Consider the following 26,237-nt stretch of genomic DNA (forward strand, 5'->3'; position numbering starts at 1 on the left):
TTTAATTATTCAACATGACATGTCCCTCTCCTATGCAATGGCTGTACCTGTAATAAGTGGGATTTCTTGGGTTTTTTAAAGAGGATCCAGAATATGAATATGCAGCTTATTCATGGAGTAGCTCACAAACCACTCTTTCCTTCTGTAGGGAATGTGATGTGCATTTACAGCCATGCTGAGGCATTTGACTGTTGTGTGCATTATGACTTGAAAGTAAAACCTAGCCCACCATTCATACCTTCCAAGAGTCTGGATCTTAGAGCTAATCCCACAGCTTTTCACTCCATCTCATCTCCACTCACCTCTATCATGGCAGATTACAAGGCAGCATACCTCAATCACTACATGCTTTTATAAACTTTAGTCTCCAATGAATTAATTCCTATTGAAAATTTTACAAAGTGAAAATCCCAATAAGTAGTGTTAAGAAGTAACATTAAACAGAAGCCTGCAAGCAGTGCTTAGTTTTCAATCTAAATTAATTGTTGACTGAGCCTGACTCTTCACTTTGAGGGAAAATTTCATTAAAAGAAAATGCCAAGGAAATATTTTTTCCCTCAGTTCCTAGACAATATTAACTGTATTCTGCTTCAGAAATAAGAGCCTAAAAAATAAAAAAAAATCCCCGTTAAAATACAATCCATCTGAAGTGATCTTTTTCCCCACAATATGTTAATCAGACACTTCAAGTTCTCTGTGACCCTGAGGAGAGGAGAACATTCCTTTCAGCCTCACCGCCGTGTTTTTCCGACTCCACTCCCAGGCCTGTGTGCCCAGCAGCAATCCAGGCACAGCCAGCTGGGTTGGTACAATCTGGAAGCTTGTTGCAATAACACACAGAACAAAAACCACAAGGAAGAGCCTGGCAGCTGTATAACACTCCCTCTGAGCTCCAGTCTCCACAGAAGTTCACCAGCCTCAGCAACCAGCATGACCAGCCAGTCTCAGGGAATCCAGCAGCTTTTGCAGGCAGAAAAACGTGCCAAGGACAAACTGGAGGAAGCCAAAAAAAGTAAGTAGCTGGCCTGGTTTTACTGTACTTCTCAAGTGCAAGCCCTTCAAAATTACAGTAGCTCACAGAAAAAGATTATTTCATCTGTATACATGCACTAGTGCTGTGCCTTGGCTGCAGCCAAGCATTTACTCAAACCTGAACATTCAGGGTTTGCTTAAAAACCTGTGTGCTTGTGTGTACAGGTACACATACCTTATTATATTAAAAAAAAAAATTCTTATATTTATCTTGTCAGCTGCATTTGTTCTTCTTTTATCTCAATGCTGATAATGTCATTACTGCCTTGCTATTTAAATTAAAATCCTACATGCCTTTGGCTGCCAGCTCTGGAGGACCAGACTCCAAACTCTGTTTTTCTTTATAGGTCTTGCTAAAGCTTTTCAGTGTTCCTCTTTACTTGTAAAATCCAGTAATTTGTCTCCTAATTGAAGCTGAGTATCAAAAAATATTAAAACTAAGGGGAGACTTAAGCACCCTGATAGTAATCAAAGTCACAGTAAAACCATGAGCACTCTCAGTACTGTAATAGATCATTCACAGAAGTTTTATTACATAGAACAAGTAATTATTCTCCTGAGTGCAGGTACAACCACATGAGTCATTGATCTGCACTAGCACTGAAACATTAATACTGTTTTCTGGAGTGATCTTGCTTTAGAAATCAGCAGCAGAATGCAAAGAAAATGCATGACAATGATGTTGTGGAGCAAGAGCATGATTAAAGGAATATACTTTGTTTTCCAGGGAGGAATGGAAGCTAAACAGAATAATTTGTGTGGTTTCCATATCCCTTCTACATGTGAATCAGCATTGTTGTGTGTTCATTAATTTTTAGTGTGATGTGTCAATTTTTACAGCAGCACACAAAAAGAAGTAGAAAGGCAAGTCCCCTCCCATAGCATCCAGCCTGTGCCTTGCAGACACAATAGAGATTAAAACAAATCCTCCCACCTTCATAAAACAGAAAACTCTCAAGCAGAAACCTGAAAGCAAGGGACTGTTAAGTAGTGTTTGGATCTCTTGCACAGCCAAAGTAGGATCTCTGGGAGAGATGTTTTTTCCCTTCTCATGCAGGGCAGAGGAAACACGCTGCTCCCTCAAAGCAAGAGAGCACATGACCTGGAAAGACACAGCCTCAGTGGAGGGAGAAGGAGTTTGGCCTGAACACAGACTGCAGAATCAGGCCTTTCACTATCATAGCTTGAAGTGGATTACCCTTTACTTTTGGGTTTGGGGGAGGCTTTTGTTACTTTGATTTCATTTGTGTTTGTTTTTCAAACCAGAAGAGTCACTTTAGCTTTTTCTATAACAATCAGTTGAAAAGGAAGCTTCATAAATCAAGGAGCTCTAAAAATGAAAAGAATCATAATAATATAAAAGTGATAACCAAAGATGAATGTGTTGCAGAATCCAGACACATTTATGGATGTGTTTGCTCTACTCTGCAAAAGACACACTTCCTTGTCATCATCTCAGCCTTACTTGGAGTGCTTGTGAAAAGAACAGGATTTCTTACAGATAAAGTACCTTCAGACCCGTCTGAGTCAGAAACTTGAATTAACCTCAACACTAACACACTAGTAGGAGTTATTAACCAGCTACAGAAATACAGAGATTACTTTAGCAGCCTCTTCTTCCCCATGTTGATTCTGCAGTTAGATCAAAACAAAGAATTGCAGAGTTTGTCTCTGACCATAAAAGCTAAATTAAACAGAAATACATGCAATGCAACAGCTCTGTGCAGTGCAATTGGCCGACCTGTGCACACACAGCTGGGTGAAACAAGGAAGGACGGGCTGCTTCACCCCGCAGTGGCCAGCTCAGATCCACCCAGCACCAGTTGGGATCAGCCGCTGCTGCCCACTGCAGGTCCGGGCTGCCAGGGAAAACACTGAACCCTTCCAGCCGTGCCACGGCTGCCGCAGCCCTGTGACTGCCTTTGTCACCCCAGCAGACATTGCACAACACCGCTTCACCATGGGTCAGGCTACTGTGCTGACACCGGGACATCAGCTGGCAGCTTTTCATTGGACACACCAGGAAAAGGCATTTGCAAGGAAATGTGACTAGCAAAACTACCCTGAGGCAAAGCCTTCAGTGTTTACAGTAGATACCCACATAAGCAATCAAAATGTAGTGTGAACACACATAATATTGTATATAAACAGTTAATGGGCATAGGTTTTGCTGACATATGTGCAGTTGTTGGTAAAGCAAAAGCCACTTGAAATAACTGAAAAAAATAGCAAATAAAATTATATTGATACACACAAAACAAAGTAAAAATATAGTGCTAAAGCTCCTCTAGATGTGCTTTTTCTTACTTTTTGCTCAATACGCGTTTTCCTGGCTTGATATCATTAGCTGATATCATTTATACCTGAAAAACTATTAATATTTTAAATAACTAATTACATGAACATGTGCAAGGCTGAAATTATTAAATTGATTAAACACAAGCCAAACCAGTCTGCAATCCTTTGGCCTTTTGAACATGGTGCTGCTCTATCTATCGTTTTTACTTTAAGCACAGTTTGGATCCCTGAAATAACTGAGCATTGTCAGTGCTAAGACATCAATTCATGAAAATCCTTTTGGGTAAAACAAGGGAAACAAATGTGTCATGAACACTGGGCTTAGCAAAACTTGTTCTCCTATAGATTTTTATATCTTCCCTTGAATTTCTCATGCCTAATAAAAAGAAAACTCAGATGAAAGATTATAAAAAATCAGATTTAAACCAAATGTTAATCAAAATAAGATATTGTAAACAGAATTATATCCATGGCATTCTTTTGGAAAATATCCAAGACATATTTTATCTACTGAGAAAGCTATACATAATGCTCAGCTGCCTCTGTTCTATTTTATTAAAGGTACAAAATAATTTTCTCAGAATGCTCATTCCCAAATCCCATTTTCCAGACATGTTAGCAAAGACAAGTGAAATGGTTCTGTTTTAAGAAAATATGATTAATTCTTGGCAGCTTCTTCAAATAACTTGATTTCTATGCAGAAATTCAGCTAGAAGCCTAGATGATGTGTTTGAAAACAAAATTCTAATTTTAGCACTGTAGTTTTTGGAAAGTAAGATAACTTAATGTTTGAACAAATTAGAATGCAACATTTTTGCCTCCTACTTTTTTGCAAGATCTATAAAACTCCAACAACCTAAAGGACACCAGTTCTTGTGGATCTAACCCAGAGCAAGGGGTTTCATTAACTTCACAGAAATACCTGTAAAGAAGAATACAGCCTTTCCCCATCCTAATAACACCTTCCCATGTTAGGCAAGAAAATCCTGTACAGTGCTGACTGCCCACAGCAAGTTTTTTAAAATTTGATCAATTTAACACAATGCCTAAAAATGTCTAGGCTGTGGGCAAGGAAAACAGGCATAGCACAGCTGTTCTGCTGTTCCCATCTTCAAGGATGGAAGGAGGAACAGAAGACCAGCAGCAATCCTGGCCACCACAGCTTGACCTTCGTGGCAAAAATCTCTTCAGACTTGGGACTTTGTATGCATCACCTCTATGAACCTGAGGAAATGTCATAAGGGCAGGCTGGTTTGCCTGTCCTCCTGCACTTCTTGCCCTCTTTTTGCATGATATTGGCTGAATTTGAGTGCTCTGCCACCCTTCAGTGTGTAAGGGTTGATTTCAGCTTGGCTGTGCTCTGCAGAGAACCCAACCCAGCAGATCAGTAAGGCTTTGAAAAGGCAGCCCTGTATTGCACAACTAGGATAGCAGACAAGTGGTTAACAACAGACCGATTAATTAATTTTGGTTTGTCTCTAGTGGAACAGCAGGTTAAGCTCTACTTTCTGCTTAACTTAATCAGGTGCAGCATATGCACCATCACATATGTTGGCAGTTGCCGATTCTGTCCACAACGTTGTTGAACTAGCAGTAATTTACTCACAGCTTTTCCACTTAATTAAATAGGAAGCAGCAGGTTCCTGCTGTGCCAATCCTAAAGGCATCATGGAAAAATGAAATGGCTGCCACCCTACACCCTATGTATTGTGCTTACTCCAGAGCACTGCCAAGACCTGACACGTATGTATATATACACTCCTTGGTTCACTGTCTGTATTGTCAGAGGCAACTCAACTGTTGTTTTATGGTTAATTTCTTTCCATTTTGTGCATCTTAAATGGATATATTTATCTATCTGGTGGCCAAATATGCAACATATTTACTACAGATGGCCCCCCAGATGGAATTTGAAATTAAAATCCCACTGATTTTGAAATAATTTAATTTGCTATAGAGATCCAGTTTCTCAGCTGGTGAAATTGGCAAAGCTTCATCGTAGTCACTCCCCCCAGCTACCAGCTCCAGAGAATCACCCCCCAGCTCCACTCCTACAGAGTGGAAACCCTACAAAAGGCTGATCAGCTCCAAATTTGGAGAGGAGAATAAGGGAAACTTCAAAATACAGACCTAAACCTGGTTCCAAAATTTGTTGTCCAGACTTACGTCAGGCTCTTACACAGATCTGTCAGTTCACTCGTCCTGGTCCCAACACTTCATACAGTGAGTGGCAGAAGCTGGGGGAAATCATTCTCAAACAAATACAAACTCTGGAAAAATGCCCACTACGTTTTAAACAGCCTCTCTCCCCTTTAGACATACAGTGAGTCAATGGGAGAAGGACTCTGAGAAATATAATTTCCCTCAAAAGAGAGCCCCGCACTGATGGACCAGGAGTCAATAAAGCTATCCAGTTCCTCAGTAGGCTGCTCCCTCCTGCAAAAAGTTGGTATACATGCCACCCCCAAGGTTCCAGAAAAGCCAAAAGTTCAGGAATCAAGACTTAAAAGGTAATTCCCATTTCATGCATCTCTCTGCTTCTACTCACCCATCAGCAGGTAATTATTTTGGAAGGAGCCATCAACTGGAGAAGTAATTTCCTGCTGAATCGGGAATTTTACCCAGGCTTTTGCTGAATCCTTGATGTATTAGAACAAACAGTCTTCCTCCCAAACTTCAGCTTCCCCGTTATGCCATGCTCAGTGGAAGCAAGTTGCTACCTGACACACCTGATAAACCTTCAGAAGCCCAGCTCAGGTGTGACCAAACCAGTGTAACAGCTTGGAGAAATGTCAAAAATATTTATGCTCGTCTTCCTGGCCTAGGCAGAGAATGTTTCCTAGGATTTCAGGAAAGGAGAAAAAGTATATTTTGTCTTCTGTTTGAATCTTCTGTTTGTCTTTTGTTTTCTGCTTGAATTAAAAGCCTTAAAAAAAAAAAAAAAAAAGAAAAAAAAAGAAAAAAAAAAAGCTTATTGCTCAGTGGTGTTAAATAGGTTGTTACAGTAAGTAAATAAATCAATGTGCCACATGAGATCAAGATGGCTCTTTCAGTTGCCTAGGCTGCCACTTTCTCATTTTTGTGATATTCTAATTTAAGCAACTAATCAGCTTTTCAGCCACTGAAGATATTTCTTCTGTTAAGAAAAGGGAGCAAGCTTATTCCTCCTGCTCCTAAAATTCTAGCTATATGGCAGAAAGAGACCCCAAAAATCAGTATCAGCCCAGGTGTCTAACATATCAACATTCCATGCAAGAGGTTTACAGTTAGAAAATTACCTTTTCCTCACAAGGTAGTATAGCAGAATCCTGAGGAGATCCAGAAACCTTATCAACTTTATAAATGACAGAGAAGCACATAGGGGTTTAACACGCTCATCAGCTTGTTCATGTAAAAATTTAAACATCGTATTTCCATCAAGCCATTTACTCTTTACATGACAACCCTACTAGACCCAGGAAGTACCTTATGCCCAGTCCTGCAATAACTTACGTGCTCTTAATTTGACAAGCCCATACTGTTTTACCTAAAACAAAGTAACTACTCACAGCAAACAAAATTAGGTGTGTAAGCAAGACTGGTGAGGAGGAAGGTTCTAGTTTCTACTACATCCTAGAATGTCTCCTTACAGGTCACCTTCTTGTTTAAAGTGAAAAACAAAACAAAGCATTCATCTCTTTTGTGATTTCTGTGCACTGCCAAATAATACCATTGACCTCCTTCTCTTAATCACTCACCTCTGCATTTAACAAAGGTTAGTAGGAAAGAGTGGGGGACAAAAGGACAAAGCCTGAAAGTTGCAACTCAGTTTGGTAGTGGTTAAGACATCTTGCATTATTTTGGATATCTGCCAGCTCTAAGCAGAATCCAGTTGGTGTGGGATGAAGGCATTCTGGCAACCAATCAATACAGGAAATCTTACAGAATAACGTCTTTTCCCATCCCTGACAACTAAAATCTGTTATCTGGCTGCTACCATTGCTGATGAAGAAAAGATAGATATTTATTTAATCACCAAGCTGCGATTAGAAAAAAATGCCTTTGTGTTGAGGGAAGGCATGTACTTGCAAAAAGACTTCTGTTGTCAGCAAAGCAAGATATTCTTCCCTTGATGTGTGCTTCTGCACAGGAAGCTGGTCTCAGAAGAGGGGCACTTGCATGAATGGCTAGCCGTCAAAAAGTATTCTAAGTAAACCACTTCATCTCTTCTGACCATTCTTGTGCAAATAAATCTGATGGACAAGACTTTCAGCAAAGTCAGTGTTGTACTGTGCCAGTTAAATACCTCTGATTTGGAGAGAATGATCTTTGGGGATACAGGGATGGTATGAAATAAATGCTTCTTTCTTCTCCCTCTAGGAAAGGGTAAAAGGCTGAAGCAGGCCAAGGAAGAAGCCACAGCTGAGATAGACCACTACAGACTACAGAGGGAGAAGGAATTTAGAAGCAAGGAAACAAACGTGAGTAAGAAACCCATGTATGTGCTTTTGTCATACCAAACTGCTCAATAGTAAACCAAATTGCTTCCAAGAGTATTACAAGGAGACTCCTGCAAACCAGTGTGGTCATACTGATTAAACACAGGGCTGTTGTCTACAGTGTCTCTATGCTTCATTTGGACTTTCTCACAGGCTTTGAATTCATTTGTAGAAGAAATTGTGGACATTCACCACTAAAATGGTCCAGACTCCATATCTGGTTCATGCTTATCGCTTTGAAGACATATGTCCCTTAATAAAATATACTTTTGGGTCCTTTTTCTATAACCACAGACATACCTGGTTCCTGTCCTGAAACTGGAAGATTCAGGAATGTGGATGTGTCAGTAAAAGCAAAAGTTTAAAATGTTTCTTTCCATTCCTGTTCCACTTCAGCTGTCTCTTTTCGTTACATATAAGACTACATTCTTTATCAACTGAAATCACCAAAACTTTGGAGTTTTTCACTGTTTCTACAGTTAAAGTGATCTGACTTGATATTTTCATATCTGAATAAAGCTGTTTTATACATTATGGCATCTTGCATTTTTCTCTAGTATTTCCATGAAATTCACAAACCACTCCCTTTTTACCAGGTGACCTTCCTCCTATATTTTTGGTCTTGTTTTCTCCCCAGCTTGTATCGTGCAAAGGCAAGGAAAGTACTTCTGCAAAAACGGGCACAAAAAAAACCCCAAAGCCAAAGAAGTCAAACAAAATCTGTTTTACAAACCCGTCATTTCAGTCCCACTTCACATAAAACATTTTCCAGCAGGGATCACAAGCCTGAGGAACACCTGTACACACAAAGTCTCTATCATACCCTGCCAACGCCCAGACACACTGTCACACAGGCAGGCCAGGTAGAAATGCCTCAAATGTACAATTTCAGTTGTTTACTGACACCAAAGCAAAGTAAAAACACCTGTAAAATTTGTTCACCTTTTCAGTTAAGCCAGAATTCTTGTTCTAGGTCTTGATAGCAGAAGAATAAAGATGTTGCTTTGTTGTGAACTCAATTTTTTCATCACAACCAAATTAAAGCTGCACGGAAAGGCCACTATTTGTCGACTGAACATTTCACAGGAGCAGGACAGAGCACATATTGCTCCTGGAGTGACAGTATGTTGTACAAGATCATTGCAGTCCTCCTCCATGTTCCCTGACCCCATTATGTCGAACATTCATCTATCCAGACAAATGCCATCATTATTAACCTGTGTCTGGGAGGCAGTCAAAGCCAGTGCAGAGGGAGCTCTGATGCCTGGTTCAGTTTACTTTCTTGGGTATTTGGACACAACTGTTTTTAATCCTCTGTCACAGTCTCCTTTAATGCCACTCTTCCTCTTACTTTGTGTCACTTGTATCCAAACAGGAGTGAATTTCCTCATAGTATGAGATGCTTCATATCCATCCAGAATTAACTACAGCAACAGAAAAATAATGAATGAGATTAGAATGGCAATATGCAATATCTTTTTTCAAAACGTGGAAAACTTTTTGCCTGTATCTCAAACTGATTTTTCTAGAGTTCGTAAGGTTTTCACGTAGTGTTTCAGGTCACTTAACTCAGGAGATGTGCAGTCTAGTTCTGAATTTTGTGGCTTCTGAGCCAATGTAATACTTTAGCAGCTTTGAAATGACACTAGCATAAAACCTGTATGGGAAAAATAAGGGACAGACCTTGAAGGTCAGCAGAAATCATAAACTAAGCAGAGTATTGCCTGCATTCTGCAAGAAAAAGGTCCTCAAATTCAGTAGCAGAAAAAAAAAAGAGAGAAAAACACATAGATAAGTAAGAATTTACTATCTCAAATTACAATATTAGCATTAGTTGAGAAAGCAGGTCTGCAGAGGCTCTTCTTTAAATTATAATACTTTTCTTGAGGCTTTTCAAAAGTATTTAGTAGCTGGATAACATGCAACCATCTGGGATCTCTAGAAAGTTACTTTCCCCGGTGGAAAAATTCAGTTCCATAAATCTGGTCTAAACAGTACAACCTTTTCCACACACAACTCCTGCAACTTGTCTAAAAGTTAAAATAAAATGTCAGCTAAAAATAGTTATTATAGAAAACTCTAATCTTTTCCCAATACTTATTATTATTTACATCTGGATTATGGACAAATGTCTTACTACGTTGCCAGGTACTGATAAATGGAACAGAGAAGATGGCTTATGCAAAAGATGCTTTTCCTTCTTTTAAGGACTAACTTGGGCTAAAACCACACACAGAAAATAGAGTTAATGACCCCTCCCTTTCTGGTCATGCTCTAGGCACCCCACTAATATATGACAGGTTAGCTCCACCTGCTAGTCCACCCCAGAGAACCATGGCAGGAACAAGAACAATATGTTACTTATTCCTTTCTTATTCTGCCAGCATGCAGAATATGCAGAAATGTCTTCTTCTCTCCACATGGAATTCTTTAACTGGAAACCAATTTTTCTGCTGGTATCTGAAGGACTTTTCCATAAGGGAAGAATTCAAGGGATGTTGGGGAAGTGGGGGAGGAGGGAGCAAAGTCACAGATTTGGAACATGTGCATCTGTTTATAACATAACCTTGCTAAAATGTTCAGTGAGTCTAGAGTCAATTAAATTCTAAGCGAATGTCCTGATATTAACTGTGCCAAAAGATGTCTGGTATTTCGCCAGATAAGAAAATGTAACATTAAAAGACCTTGTCTGAGGCCTGTTGAGGGTTATACATCACTAACTGCTGAAGACATTTTAAGTACTCTGAAACTGTAATTATGCATTTTCAGGAAGGCTTTTCCATGTTTGGTCCTTAGCTGCATTCACAGGCATTCTCAGTGAGGCCAAACGAAGGCACACGGTGATAGAACTTAGCTGACTAGTCATTAAAATAGAAAACAAATTAAAATGAGCCATATAAAAGACAAAACATACACAATGTTTTTTCCCATAGCGAGCTGGGAAATTTTCACTACATGGGGAGATTCCCATTGCTAATGAGCATATGAGAGTTGCCTTTAATCCTGCTTTTATGCACACAGTTGAACCCAGATCAAACCCTCACTGTTCAGAAGCACTGTCATGTGTTTGTGTTATGCTTGTGCTACATGATGAAGTACAATAAATATGGTCATATATAACCTCTCATTTTGCTCAGAAGTCTTCTGCTTTTCAGGTAATGGGCTCCCAAGGTAACCTCTCTGCCAAAATAGAAGAGCAAACAACAGAAGCTGTCCGAAACCTTACGAGCAGCTACCACAGGAACATGGAGAGCATGATGAAAAAGCTCTTGAGCAAAATATGTGACATCAGCCCTGAAATTCACCCAAACTTCAGACCTGCAGTTTAAGATTCATTGATGTGCTGTGTTTGTAAAAAGTAGCCTTCTTTCTTGATAAGCATAAATACTTCCTCATGTATTGTTTCTGTATGTGTGAGAAAAAAAGAGCACTGAAGCCAAAAGCACACAACTCCATACAGGCTTTTGATGTGACATGAATTATACAGGGTTTCACAAGCATTTGTTGGAATATTGTTTCTTGTAGCTAAGCCCCTGTCATTTAGACAGGGGCAAGTCAACAACAGCAGAATAAATGATTATTTGACACCAGCAGGTTTTCAGTGGGAGTCTTTGTTCCTTTTGTCTTATAAAATGTTCTGTACTTGGATGTTATGTTGCATAGTCTGTTTATCCCAATCTTTACTGTACTTCAAATCACATGAAATAGAATATCACAAAAAACTAAAATGGAACATTTTTGTTTTCCTTGTGACACATGGAGTGGTCAGGTTATGGACCATACAAGAACAACTGATATTGGTCAAAAAGAATCAGTCAAAGCATTTTAAATTTTTCTATGCTAGTTTAAAACAAAATACAGTTAACTTGTACAAAAATATGCTTAAAAACCATAATTAAAGTATTTTCCTAATATTTAGCTACACCACAAACTTTATATAGCTTTGTTAAGTCTAAAAAATGAGAATAGGCATAAAACATTGCTTATAAACTTGCTATGGTGCAAGGGGAAGACTAGCACATCTATTATTTTCTATACAGTTACCCTGAAAGCACAGGCACCCAAGGACTCAAACTCTACACCAGTTATGCTAAATGGTACCTGAATCCACAGGTTGTTCACCAGAAATTGCATCAGCTATCAGCCACAGCTCATTTCTCTTACCCTAAGGGACCTTGGGTAATACTTCCCCCTGCAATAGCACAGATTTCTTTTGGAATAAATTCTACCGAAGTTAGGAAAATACAATATGATCTGTGCTCTCAAGGTGAAGCCCATTCAGGCAGATGGGAGGCTGATAGCAGGCACTGAGATGTGGGGATCTGACACACACCTGCACTGTGAGCTCCTTAAATGCCTTGTCTCCACTACAAAATTACAACAGATTAGAAAAGAAGCTTGAGAAATTGCATTGACTAGCCAACAATAGCCATGATTTTCAGGCCATGTAGACACAGACAAATCATTTCAATTTCACAGCAGCTAGTCACAGGCAATCTCCTGTTCCAGCAAGGTTTACACAGTTGACATGCTGTCATGTGTAAAATGACCATAAAGCTGTAGTCAACCTAATGTCAGCAAACATGACTCCTCAAGGCTGTGCCTGGATACTACATAATCTCCAAACCCTGATTGTTACAGTCTCCTGTGCTTGATTATATCCTCTGGGGACCCAAGGATGCTGAGGAATGGGAAGGAAACTAGAAATCCTATTGACACCAGCTGAAAGGCTCATTTATTTAGGAGTGCTTTGAATCAATGTGTGATAGGTTTTGATTTACTGAGGGGATGAAGGCACTCCAGTCCCAGGCTATGTGCAGGACCCAGTGCAGGCACCTTCCTGCACAGCTTGGGGCAGTCAGGGCTGCCCTCACAGCCCAGGGACACATGCTTCCAGCTCAGGCCATGGCTGCAGCCCCAGTGCACTGCTCAGCTGTGAAGCACAGATCTTCTGTGAGTCTAAACAGTCACCAAGGTAAACACTAAGACCTCACAGGGTCTCACTGCAGTGCTCGGGACTGCTCTGCTTTCCCTCTGGGCTACCTCAGCACCCTTGCCTCCAGCTATCACTTCTAAAAGTACAGAAATGTTGCAGGTTCAGCTGCAGAACTAAAGCAATGGGGCTTCCATTGCCAGCTGCATGTGATAAAACACCCCCACCTTCCCCCCATGGTAAGAACAGAATTGCCACAGCCTGGTGGGCAGCAAAATTGAGCAGCAGCTTCTCAGGAGGCAGCAAATAAAGGTTTGTCTTCCCTGTTACCCTGCTTCTTTTTAGGACAGTCCCTCTCTCCCTCATTCTTCAAAAATTTGTCTTCTCTCACCAACTGCTTCTCTTGCAAAGCTTTTAAGGCTGTCTGTACCCTTCTGGTCCTAATGGCCATGCACACATCTCTTATTTAAATATCCTCTGCCCTGCAGTCACAGCCATGACCTGCCTGTATCCTTGTTAGCACCTGCATACCTGAGGTACACACTGAGTATTAGGTTATGAAACTTTTTTGAACGTGATTATGTTCTTGAACTTTGGCTAGTCTGTGGCTACTGCTCATGAAAAAGGAATGAATTTGATAAGATTAGGTCTTTGATCTCGAGATATAAATCTGAGAGCTTTTAGCACTCTGAGCATTTACTCTCTTTTACATTCAGTCCTACTTCTGGACATAAAAAATTGGTCATACTATCACTTCTAGATTTACAGAGGTAAGGGCCAAATTAGGCTTCATATAATTTGGTAAGATTATATTAAATGAAGAGCATAAATTACCAGCTGCAGCAATGGAATATTGGGGTGCCAAGAAAGCACATGCTGAGTTTGTAAGTGCACAAAATATCTTGTATGTGACAGTTACATACTCATGAAGATGGCAAATAATTGTTCCATCCAAAAGAAAAAAAAAAGAAGGATGGGAAATTTCAATTTTTTTTTTAATCCATAAGAAAAAAAGTTTAAAATGGTTACTCTGAATTAGCAGTCACCTACCAGGGATGATTACAAATGCCCTTTCATCTCCTGGGGATATTCCCAGACCCACGGGAGCCCCCAGTCCTCACAGTGCCCTGACACTTTATTACCTAATATGCACCAGTGCAGCTGCCAAATAAAATGGCAACATTGTAGTGGTGTGGTTTTAGTTTTGTCAGTTCCATGTATGTATTTGTTCCATGCTTTCATGCTGTTTGTATAAGTTATAATGGTTTGTTCTTTGTACCCCTGTATTTGCCCCTTCTTGGTTTTACCCCAATTACAGTTATATGACAATCATACATTATATAACCCCCAGGTCCTGTCCATCACTTCGAAGCCTCACCCTGGGTCTAGAAAGTTCCAGTGAGGTCATCAAGTGATTGGGCAGGATCCTGGCTGTTCCCTCCTTGATTTGTTCTACTGTTTGTCCTTTATGTGCAGAGCCTCTCCTCTCATTCCCCTGGTTGGTCCCACACTGTTCCCTTCCCTTGCTCCTCCCCTGCATTTAAGATGCTGCACAGAGACGATCTGCGCTCTGTTGGGCAGACTCTCTGGGGGGGAGGTGGTTCCTCCTTAACCTCAATAAACCCCAGCTGGGGTTCACCCATCAGAGTCCTTCCTTCATTCCTCATCATTGCTCTGGTGGCAGCAAAGACCTCGCAGGATGGGGAAGGTATCCTGGATCCTGGACTGCACCTCTCTCTCACTGCGGCCAGGGTCAGGGCTGGCCAGGCAAAGCGGGGCGAGACTCCCGAGACACCATGACCACCGCACAACATCTCACATGGCACAACACAAACAGATTTTAAGAAATATAAAGCCACATATAGATAGCACTCTTACAAATCTTCCTCTTTTGTTTCATAATTACCACTGAAATCAACTTTAAAACTCCCACAGTGTGACATATTAGGATGAAATAACAAACTTGAGTTTCCTAGATTGGCCCAATTCTTCACTGGCTTACAAGACAGAGGTTAACAGGGCTCTTCTGTCTGGAAATGAAGACCTGTATTAATCAATAAATTCTAAATCCGCTGATAAAAGTATTTCAGATAACTAGTGGAAAAGGTCATACCAGTGGAAAGTACAAGAACTGTTTTATACAACTTATGACATGGATTGGGCTGAATTTCTCTGGCTGTTCTCCCTCAAAATTCTCCTTTGAGTTATAATATATGAGGATGTAGTTATGTGGTTCCCATTCATGGGTGATGAGGGAAGATCTCTAAACTCATGCCAGTAGGACAGAATATCTTTCAAGTCTAAGTAAAGTAAAATGAAACAGACGTGAAGAATTAATACTATGCTCTGTGTTGAAGCTGTCTAGTAACTTTCCCATTAATTTCTGAAGAGTTTGGAAACCGAGGTTTGGGAAATCAGAACCAGATGTTAATCCATTACATGCATTATGATATTAACTGAAATTTTTCCATATTAAAATATGCTTGGAAGTTCATACAATCTGTAAAACATAAGTTGTTCTTGTAAATCATCATGTGTACGGTGTAAGTGTGTGTCTATGAAGTTTTAACAGAACAAAATATTTCAGTCCCTGACTTAAAAGATTTTGTAGCTCCAGGGCTGTGAAGAATGTTTCCCTGTAAATTGGGACAGGATGCTCTGCTGTTGTAGAGCTCAGGAGCCACCACAAGGCAGGTGACAACAGACTGCCATGACATACAATCACAGGGGATGTGAACCTGCAGATCCACACTAACACACACAGCCTTGCCCAGAAGCATCCTTCACTGCAGACAAAGCAGGAAAGGCGTATATATGTGAGGACATATTGAGCATCCCTGCAGCAGGGGACAGTGTCAAACTTTGGGTACAAAATTGGGCAGGGTCAGACATCAGACTGAGTCTGGGGTTGAAATATAAAGACATTGTTAGGCTGTTAAAGCTATACCTTCCATCATTTGCAGCAGCACTAGCTGCTAGCAATACCGACAGGCAGGTAATGCTGCCATCAATTAAAGACATACAGTAACAGTTCTTACAAAAGAAAGGATGAACCTTGCCCCTGTGGTCCATAAATGGAGATACATTATGTTCAACTGGAACTTCTCTTAACTGGATGCATCTTTCAAATATGGATTTTTTTTTTGTCTCAACAGCATGCAGACTAATCAAATGTTGTCCAGACACAATTCTTCTTCAGTGCCAGCTACAAGTCAGGCTCGTACTCTAGGCTGTCCTCACCAAAAGACTTAACTCATGGGAATGGTACCCATGAGTGGTATCCAATGGTACCCATCACAGTACCATAATGCCACGTGGCATCTCATCATCACCTTCTCCATATTCTGGGGCAAAGAACATGGCCCTGACTGTCCAACAACTCAGTGCACAGCCAGGTACTATTGAAAATAAACATAAGGGGAGGAAAGGATACCAGGCAAATATTTGGGGGGACAGCAGCAATTCCAGGTCTTTTCTGTTCCAGAAGCCCCTCATGGCCATGCGTTGATTAAGTAGGAAACTTGAGCATTACGTAAAATTATGTTCTGCTTCATGTATACAATGCATATTCTTCAAAATAATTTCCTCCAGCTCTTCATTGCAATGGAGGGAATGCCTGTTCCACAATACACAAGCATCATATATTCCTGTCAGCTTTACTGTGGCCTGTTCTTCACAGATTTGATTATTCCACATTTTATGGTACTATAAGGCACTTCATACTCAGAGTCTTCCCCAAGGAACATTAAGGCTTGTTAGAAGTACATGACCCAACCAGTGTTACTACAAAACACTTGGAAAATGTTACATTGGAGTATTATTAATACACTCTATTGTATTTGCACTACATGACTGCATGTGGAAAATCTGATGACTTGCAAGCTTATTAACTTACGGAGAGTCCTCACAGTTTTATGAAAGGTATACCACAACTGAACTACCTGACCCTGGGCGATTCCTGGAAGTTCCTCTGGCCCCAGATCTGATTTATTTCCAGGGTCATCAGACTTCAATATGCTACCAAATTTCCATAACACTTTTGGAAATACAGGATTTTTGAGTAGAGCTGTGTTCCAACAGGCTTTCCACAAAATATGCCAGAAAAATTACCTCAAAACTTGCTATTAAATAGACCTTGCTTTAAGAAACACAGTATTATAATTATAATTCACCTGTAACAAACCAAAGAGCAATAAATGTTAATATAAAACAGATCATCACTGTCAATACAACCTAATTTGTATAACCTTCTCTATATATTTCATGCAAATATTTAACAATCCTGTGGCACTGATTTATTGTAGAAAAGAGACAGAGAGATAAAAACAGATGTATAACATAAATGTAATCTAACTATGTATGTGTCTGTGGCAAATAAATCCAGCATTTAGTGTCAGTCTCGTTTCCATGCAGACTTACTCACGGGAAATGAGCAATCCCATTGCTGGCAGCAGGATGATTCATACCTGTGTTTTAAATGGAATAAAGTGGAGGCAGCTCCAAGTGCAGAAGTGAGCTGTAGCAGCAGGGACAGACTGCCATGGCACGTGGGTGCTCAGAATTGCTCCTGCCATTAATTCTCATCCACATCTCTTCTCCAAAGGGTGGCTGCCCTGCACCTCAACCAACACTGCTGTTCTACCAGCCCAGGAACACACAGCCTTGACTTTCCAAAAACGCTCCTCAAGCATCGGGAGGAGATGTTTTACCTCTTACTCGTGGTTTCCCAGCTGTTAGCAGCAGTAGACTTCAATAAACAAAATAATTGTGTCTTATAACAGATTAACACTTCTTAACAACATATCTACTAAGATGAGTTTCAAGGAATAAAACCAAAGTTTTGTTTCCTGTTAACACTTAACTGCTCTGTCTGTATGCACTATGGGTCTGTTTATGGCACAGGCTGCCAAATCCATTCAGAATATTTTCCCTAATGCCTTTTCCATTCAGCTCTGGAGTAAGCAAATTAGCATTCAGCACTTTTCTCTTGTTTTTAAACCATTTGTCTTCCACATCCTTTGGAGTCACCTACAAAAGTGACATTGAGACAATAATTTACTCTAAGGTGAAGAGCCTGGAGAATCCTCATCCACCCCCATAAGTAAACCCATTTTCAGTTCCTACTAACTTCTAAAATTTCAACTGATACATTTACATATATGAACAAATATATATGTCCCATATGTATCCTTCATATACAAGAAGTAATTTTCATTATTCATTCAGTTTCTCTTTCTGAACATAATTATTTACCTACCTTGAAAAAATAAAAACTGCTTTTCTACTTTTCTGTGTCAAATTCAAGCCTGAGTGATTCACCAGTTTCCACTTAATCACTGCCTAAAAGAGCCAATATTCACCATAAAAGATTTTAGACCTGGAAATATTTCTTCCAAACTTTTTTTTTCATGTAGAACTATTGTGAGAAAACCACAGAAGACTTGACTGTCAGCTGCTGAGAATCACTGGAAGTCAGATGATACCAACAGGGTAGCAACCAACACAGTTTTGTCAAAATCTGTGAGCTCTGCATCTGTCTCTGGCACTTTCTGTGCTGTTCCACAGTGTCCCAGCACGTCTGCTCCTCTGCTGATGCTGTTGTTCCTATCTGAAACCAGATTCAGTAAGAAAAACACCTTGTGATGGAGAGGGTTGCCAGCCTAACAAGGCACAAGAAAGATGAGTGCATGGTCAGAGTTTGTGCCAGGTCTGTGTGCAGGCACTCTGCTGCCCAAAATAGCCCACTGTTAATGACACAGGCTGCAGGGTACACTGCAGAACTAAAGAGAATTTCAAAGTGGGAGTGCCTCTCAGGAAAATTGGTACTTTCTGAGAGAATTTTCCATTAAGTTTTTCAATCAGCTCAAGCTTAAATTTCTGCTGCTCTATCATTTTTCAATGAGAACAGCTTTAATAAAGAGAACTGATTCTGAAACACTGCAATACCCTCTGGACCAAGTCTGCCTGAACAGAACAAATGGATACAGCCATGTTCAGTGAAACATGAAAATTTGTCACAGCTTTGATTTGCACAGAAATTCAGTAATTCCACAGTAAAGCATGGTGTTTAGAAATGATTCACTTGTTTGAGATGCGACTCGTTCAAGCACTAAGACCAATATTTATACTCTTTGGTGGTTAAGAAAGATGTCATATTCAGAAGAAAATATGTTCTACACAGAAGCATGTGGACTTGTCAGCAAACACTGAATGTCGTCATATATACTAATATGTTATTAATTACTTTGTGGATAGTAAAATCAAGTCCGTAATGTAGTTCAGAGTGAAAATATCTTTCCTCTCCTTGAAATGGAGAGCTAACTTGTATCCTAACTTGTAACATGGATGCCAGCATTCCTCAAAATCTTGTGCAGCTTTTAAATTAAACTTGAGATTCATTCTCTATTACCATGTGGAAAAGGTAAGATTAAATGTGTACTCGTTAAGACAGCATGCAATGAAAATTCAAAGCATTAACAAAAATGGCACTATGCAGTTTACAGTTGACTTGCAGACATAAAGTTTAATGAGCCTCTTTGTTTTCTCACCCCTCTGCAACTGGTTCCAATTCTTTTAACTATTCCTTTGCCTTGTAAATCCAGGTCCACATGAGGTGAAGATCAGTGTGAAGGTGTGTGTAACCTAACGAGTGTGTCTGAGGTTGAGTTTCAGTGCCTGCTTCCCCTCAGCTGCTCAGGTGAGACTGGAGCATGCAGAGCACCAACAGCAGCCGAGGGCAGGAGTCAGCCCAGAAACTGGCACTGCAGTGCTTACAAATGTTTGTGGAGAAAAGAACATCAGTGCTACATACACAGGCATTTGCTGACCTTACAGGCTACTCCTGGTGTTCAGACTTCAGCGTGTCTATGGAAGAGCTGGGAATTGAAAGAGCAGTCTTGACATGAACCTATAAACGAGAGGAAGCACACTCCAGCAGCATGGGTTTATAGGAGGTACAGGTCTTGACTTACAGCCTCAGGCTATTGCCCTAAGGAAATTGCTAGATGTGCAATATCCAGCTCCTATGCACAGCAGGGGCTGCCACCAACCATTGGGGTACCCTGTAATTTTTGTGCATTTTTTCTAATACCAATGAGGCAGAGAAGGCTTATTTACAAAAATCACACTGCTGACATGACTGAAAAACTTGAAGTCATCTCTCCATAATTCTATATATGGATTTCATCTGCCTTTCACAGGATCTCTGCTCAAATTAAGCACATCTTCCTCACCAAGGTAGGCCCTGCATAAGACCCCACAAAACTTTCCTGGCTTCTCACTGTCATCAGGCCAATATTTTCTCTCACACAAAAGGCAACCTGCTTTTCTTTATGTCTATTGTTTACCCTAATTTATTCCCACCATAACCTCCTTAATTTCCACTTAACTTATGCACCCAGCTTCCATTATCTTCTGATTACTTTTTCAAATAATTAGCTTCATGCTTTCTCCTTCTCTAACAGGAATTCATCATAGATTCACATCACATTGCTTCATTTTCCTGCTCTACAGTCCTAGTAATGCTATCAAAAGAGCATGGCAACCCTTAAACAAATTGGTTTATGAGGCTACTACCCAAGAGCATCTCAATTTCTCTGTTTTCTGACTTCCCTATTCATCTGTTGCCACATTGTGCTACAAACTCCTGAAGACAGGAACCATCCACCCTTCCAACCTCAGTTTCAAGTCTCACCTATACTGCAGTCCTGGTCCATGACTGTGGTACCCAGGAGATAACAAACACAAATTATTACTGTTAAACAGCAGAGTCTGTGTAGGGTTTGGTACAACAGAATGACTGAGGAACATTTTAAACTGAGAAGCCTTAGGTAATTCTAACTTGTCCCTCTTATACTCAGTAGAAAGCAAAAAATATTCCTTGTGTTTATCCCTGGGGTGGGATTAAAAAGGTACATTATAAAAAAATCCCATTTGCATTGTTTTAACTGAAAGACTTTAATTTAACAGGTCTGACCTGGATTAAAAATAATGACCCTCCAAATTCCAAACATTCTTCATGTAAATACTGGCTGTCCATTTATAGCATAATTCAAGCCAGCTCTTAACTTGTAGCTGGCTCACCACCACCTGCCATTAACAGCTTGTTCAAAGTTGAACCTAATTGTACAAAGAGAGGAGGAAACCATCAAAGTTATTTTTTAACCAATCCATCATCTTTTATGCCCATCTCTAAGTGTGCTACTGCACTGCAGGTAGGCAGACTAATCTCTCAGGTATATAAAGGGAAGGGACTTTACTGCTTTACCATTACTGCTGGCTAATCCTATTAAAATAACAATATGTATACAATAATTAGATGTCAGAAATAATGGCTGCTGCTCTAGTTCTACCCTTTCCTTTTTTTATTTGACTCTATTTTTCAAGAGAAAGTGATCCAGTGGCCTCTAGTTCTGACCTTTATCAAGTATTTCCGAGATCTGCAGCTCAGCTTTTCTAATCCTACCTTGACTTCTCTTCAGTGACCCCCTATTCCCCATTACAGACTTCCCCAATTACGTCAATATTCACAGTATTCCCTAAAGCACCACTACATGGAACACTATTATCTCTTATCTATTTTATCTATTAACCTTAGGAACACCAGCAAGCTATTATGGGCAATCACTGTGCCTACAGAAAAAGGACAGAAAAGGACCTGTGCTTTAAAAGCATATGTGGAAAATGTTTGCCATTTTGAATACATTTTGTGTTTTCTTCTAAAGGAAAAATAACCAGATATTTCAGAAGCAAGGCCAAAAGTATCTCAATTAAGGCTCTCAGCTCTTCTGCATTCAGTGAAGTACTTATATTTTTTAAAGATGTTTCCCCTTGATTCCCACACATTTTCTATTGCTTGCTCTTCTTAGACAGCCTGTCAAAAGACAACAGCCACCTGGGGATGGAGGTGTCCTGGATCTCTAACTCTAGCTCTATACCCTGTTTTCCAGGTTGACTGCCAGGTTTCTTAGGCTGGTGATGCTGCACATCTGCCTGGGGATGGGAAATAAACTCCTGAAGAGCAGGCTGCTTCAGGAGAAATAGATAGTTTGGGAGAGAAGGAGCAGTCAGCTCAGAAAATACAATAATAGCATGAGACAGCTGGAGGAGAGATCTACAGGAGCAAAGCTCATCCCTGTTCATGTACCAGCAGCAGAACCAGCAAATTATTTATTTGTTTCCCAGTCAAGATGTTTGGAGCTTTTGGAAATCTGAAATTTAGAAATTATGTATATAAAGACAGCTGAGATCAATTTTCCCCACCCACTGGTGGTTTGTTTTTTGGGAATTTTTAAGTTGCAGATTTGTCCACATGATCATATTGTGTAATATTGTTGATTCCAGATTAAATGGGAAAGAATTAGTCTGCTTCACACACAAAAAACCAAAGCATACGTTTTGATCTGCTGGTTTTTGGTACTGCTATTTTTTTAAAAAAAGGAAAAGCCCTATAATCTTCCTTTTTTCCAAAAAGCTCAAAATGTTTTTTAAAGCTATTTTTCAATCTGAAGGGGAGATCAGGGGCAGAAGTATACAAATGCTCTGAGCACAGAGGCAAGGAGAAATCCTTCAGCCTCCACGGTACTTTTGGAATGACATTTTGGAGGTACTGGTCTTATTCCAGCTCCTGCAGAGACAGGAATATATGCCAAAGTAGTCAAGGCAATTTAGAGGTGCTGAGCTTTTCTAGTGAGGAAAAAAAAAAAAAAAACCACGTATTATGTGATTTCCATGTTTAAAAATGTTATTTAGTCACAATTTAGTTCTATTTTGAAATGCATTGCAGAATGCTATCCCCAATCAGGATTCAGTGCGAATTCCACCTCTAATCAGCAGATGGCACCATGAACTCATCAAACAGGATGGAGACCCGAAAGAAGTATAAATCTATTCCCCCAAAAAGGGAAAAAGAAAAAAAGGAAAAAAAACATACACCAAACTTGACATACATAAATCAGGAATTAAATTCAGAGGGTGTAACTTTCCCCTCACGCCACTCTTCCAAAAATAAAACAGGCTGTGGAACGGGCTATGTGACACCCTGGTGCACAAAGAGCAGCTACACCTACAATGTCCCCAGCCTTGCCCTGTCACTGACCTACATTGTCTCATGGCTGACTGTCAGACTAAAAAAAAAAAAAAAAAAAAAAAAAAAAACACACACACACCAAAAAAAAAAAAAAAAAAAAAAAAAAAAAAAAAAAAAACAAAACAAAACAAAACAACCACAACCCAAATCTGAAACGATTTAAACAAACAAATAAATAAAATCTCAACTTTCCCTCTGACCTCCCCTTGCTCTGAACAGCACCTCTGGAGGAGAAGGCCTCCCCTGGGCTGGAAGAGGGACCCAGGAGCAACACAGCAGGGAGCTGAGAAGAGAAGCTGCAGGCAGAGCTGCAGATGCAGAGGTCAAGTGGCTGCAGCACAGGTACAGAGTCACAGGGGTCCAGAGCCCACCCAGCAAACCACAGGCTGGGAGCAGGAAGTGCACAAGAGTTTGCAAGACCTTTTTCTTCCACTCAAACAGCAACATTTCTATTTGGAATTCAAAGGCTGGTAGAGGCAGCCTCCCCATGTCCCACACCAGCGCCCTACATCCCTGAGAGGAGCACAGCATGAGCCCACAGCTCCAGCAGAGGCAGGAAGCAAGCTCTGCTCAAAGGAGCAATTTGGGGTGTCTGGGTGTCTGCCCTTCCCCTGGCCCAATCATGCTCATCCCAACCCCTGCTGGCAGGATAACTCTCCTGGCAGGCCTGGAGCTGGCACCTCTTCATGCCCAGGGGGCTCCCACAGGGCTTTGCTGTGGGCACAGTGTGTCATAGGAAGGTGGTTCCCTGGCTCAGGCACCAAAGGATGTGCAAGATGTGCTCACCCCCAGCAAAAATCTGCTGCCTTCAATATGGGCTTCTCCATGCTCTTACATATGAACAGTGAGTGTGAAAATTCTCCCTGTCCATCTGTTCCTTAAAGGTTTCCTTCTTTTGCTGCATGTTAGAATTTCTCCCCAAATCATCTTCAGCAGCACAAATCACATCAGTGACATTTATAGGTTAGGTAAATGGTATGCTGCTGACATCATCTAAGCACAGTAACAGGCACAGTTAGGTTGTCTGTGGATAACTTTAATGCTATGGACTTCAAGCTCCATTTATCCTGTTCTCAATGAGCAATAATTAAAATGTGTATTAACAAAAGTATTGCTCTGAGAAGCAATAGCCCTACCATGCAAGACCCAGAAATTTTCCCAACAGAAGAGAGCATTCAATCAACAGTTTCAACTGTGGCACAGAAGTGAAAACTCTGATGTTTAAAATTTAGAGAGGAAAGCAGCACACCGTAAAAAAGATGAGCTTACCTTGCATTGCATGGAGTCATCTTGTCTCAGGCCCAAGGAGCAGATGCTGTAAATTTTTGCCACTTCAGACTCTGCACGTCTGGTTGTTGCAAAGTGATTTTTCTTCCTGGCCATTCCTTACTACTTTCCCAGCCTGCCTAGCAGGCACAACTCAGGAATTACCAATACCTCGGCAGTGACACAATTGATTAAGTATGAGCAATACCAGCTTGGGTTTTGCATTCAGTCAGGGCTCTGTAATGGCAGCACAAGGGGCCTCGCTTGTTGAGCAAGAAGGGCTTTATGTCATTTGTCCCTAGAGCAAGGCACAAGTGATCTTGACGGAGAAGGCAGTGAACATACTGTCAGAAGCCATATTCACAGGGAAAAGGCAGAACAATGGAGATTAAATGACAGGGCAGAAGCAAGGAATTAAATCATCCCTGAGGCTCAGATATTCCAGGCTTCCCCATGACACCTGCAAGAGGCACAGGGGAAGACCTGGAGCAAATCCCTGTGGAAGTCTTGCCGTCTGTGCCAACACTCTGATGGAAAACCTGCAAAATCACTTGTGACTCTTCTAAAAATCATGGGCCATACAACTTTGTGTCCAGCTGCACACTCACTTTTCAGCCAGTTTCCAGTCTGAAAACTGGACTGGAAAACAACAGTAGAATTGCTTTGAATCCAACTCTTTTTAACTCTTTCTTTCTGTAAAAAGCATAACTTCTTGTCGTGGTTTAACATAGTTTATTTTTTAGTTGGGGAGGGAGTCCATGAGCTGCGGAAGCGGTTCCCTGTAAGGACCTTGTCAGCTTCCTTTGGACCTGAAAAAGCCAATCAGCCAGCTAGTTTGAATATTGACAGCCTGTTAAACCACTTATATGAGCTGAAAACACCTCAGTGGAAAACATTTAGACATGAACAAAGCCCCAGAAAAGCTCTCATGTTTCCAGCCTTTGAACAGGTAACTGGGCGCTGGCCGGGCCGGCCCGTGCCACCCACGCAGCCTGGCCCCTTCCCGGGAAGCCTTCTGGGCCCCTTCCCAGGGGGGCCCACAGGTTCCTTTTTTTAATGGCAGCATGGCCAGGGGCCATCCCAATACTGGGAGCAACCGTGTGGCCGGAACCTGTGCCGGGAGTGGCCCAGTGGCCAGCACTGGAGGTGGCCCTTTTGTGACTGCTTGGACAAAACCAGTGCGGCTGGGGCGGCACCGCGTGGCCGTGGCTACCCTGGCATGGCTCACAATGAACTTTCTTTGCTTAGCCACTTTTTAGCCAGCCATGCTGCAGTCAGAAGGACAAAAGCAGCAGCAGCTTTTCTTTCTCTTTTAGGCTCCCCTCATGAAGAGAAGGCGCGGGTGGAACAGCAGCCAGCACGACTGGCACAGTGCCGGCCGGGCCATGGGACCAGCAGAGGCCTGGAGAGTGATTTCCCCAGTGGAGAGCCTGCATGTCAACCTTTCAGCATTGCAGAACTCTATAAAAACTGTTTCAATTGATCAAGCTTGAGAGCAAATGAACCTACAAACACCAATTCTTTCCTGAATCAGGCAAAAGGAAAGGGTGAAGACACCTAAAGAAAACAGCATGGGACACTGAGGTCAATGAAGGAGGAGTCAAATTCTAGATGGGAGGAGATGGAGGAGATGCCTTAGGTTTGGGCTGAAATTCTCTTGTAAGGCTATGATGAAGATACCACTGATGTATCAGACTTTGTTTTTTTCCCTGTAACTCATGGAATACATTGGGGGGATGTAGCATTCTAACCACAGCCATGAACAGAGGCACCAGTGCTGAAGTGAGCAAATGTTGAAGAAATTGTGACCCAATGAGAAATTTGAACAGAGAGAAATGAGAGATGAGAAACTTCACCCCAAGAATAGAAGAAAACCTGTTTCCCACAGGTCGATGATGAGAACTTTTGGTTTTATGCTAGAACAGCTCATCCTTAAAATAGTACCCCATAAGTTGACATGGCCCATGAAAACAGCTGTGGGAAAGCTGCAGGGCACGAGAGGGACTTTCACACTGCAAACAGATTTTCCTTTCCTGGGCAGCTGATTTGCTGTGACATTGAAGCCACAAGAGAACTGTTCCTTGTGGAGAAGTCTCCATGGCATGGCAAGAGAGACTCCTCTCCCTAAAGAACTGAAGAAAGA

At 41.0% G+C, this 26,237-nt stretch overlaps 1 protein-coding gene across 1 annotated transcript; it reads left to right on the top strand.

Annotated features, from left to right (window-relative positions):
- Nucleotides 1–833: 833 nt before the first annotated feature.
- On the top strand, nt 834–11,536 carry ATP6V1G3 (ATPase H+ transporting V1 subunit G3). Its single transcript, XM_083867603.1, has 3 exons — nt 834–1,012; nt 7,690–7,790; nt 10,964–11,536. The coding sequence occupies exons 1-3, from the start codon at nt 931–933 to the stop codon at nt 11,135–11,137; spliced, it is 357 nt and encodes a 118-aa protein (XP_083723729.1). The 5' UTR covers nt 834–930; the 3' UTR covers nt 11,138–11,536.
- The last annotated feature ends 14,701 nt before the right edge of the window (nt 11,537–26,237 follow it).

This window comes from Zosterops lateralis, assembly GCF_965231275.1.
Source record: "Zosterops lateralis genome assembly, chromosome: 9".
In the NCBI taxonomy this organism is placed as follows: Eukaryota; Metazoa; Chordata; class Aves; order Passeriformes; family Zosteropidae; genus Zosterops; species Zosterops lateralis.

Excerpts from the sequence above, each read along its gene's own strand:
- ATP6V1G3 (XM_083867603.1), top strand. The coding sequence starts at position 931 with ATGACCAGCCAGTCTCAGGGAATCCAGCAGCTTTTGCAGGCAGAAAAA. Across the intron at positions 1,013-7,689 it reads ACTGGAGGAAGCCAAAAAAA|GAAAGGGTAAAAGGCTGAAG; the intron begins GTAAGTAGCTGG and ends TTCTCCCTCTAG. Across the intron at positions 7,791-10,963 it reads TTAGAAGCAAGGAAACAAAC|GTAATGGGCTCCCAAGGTAA; the intron begins GTGAGTAAGAAA and ends TCTGCTTTTCAG.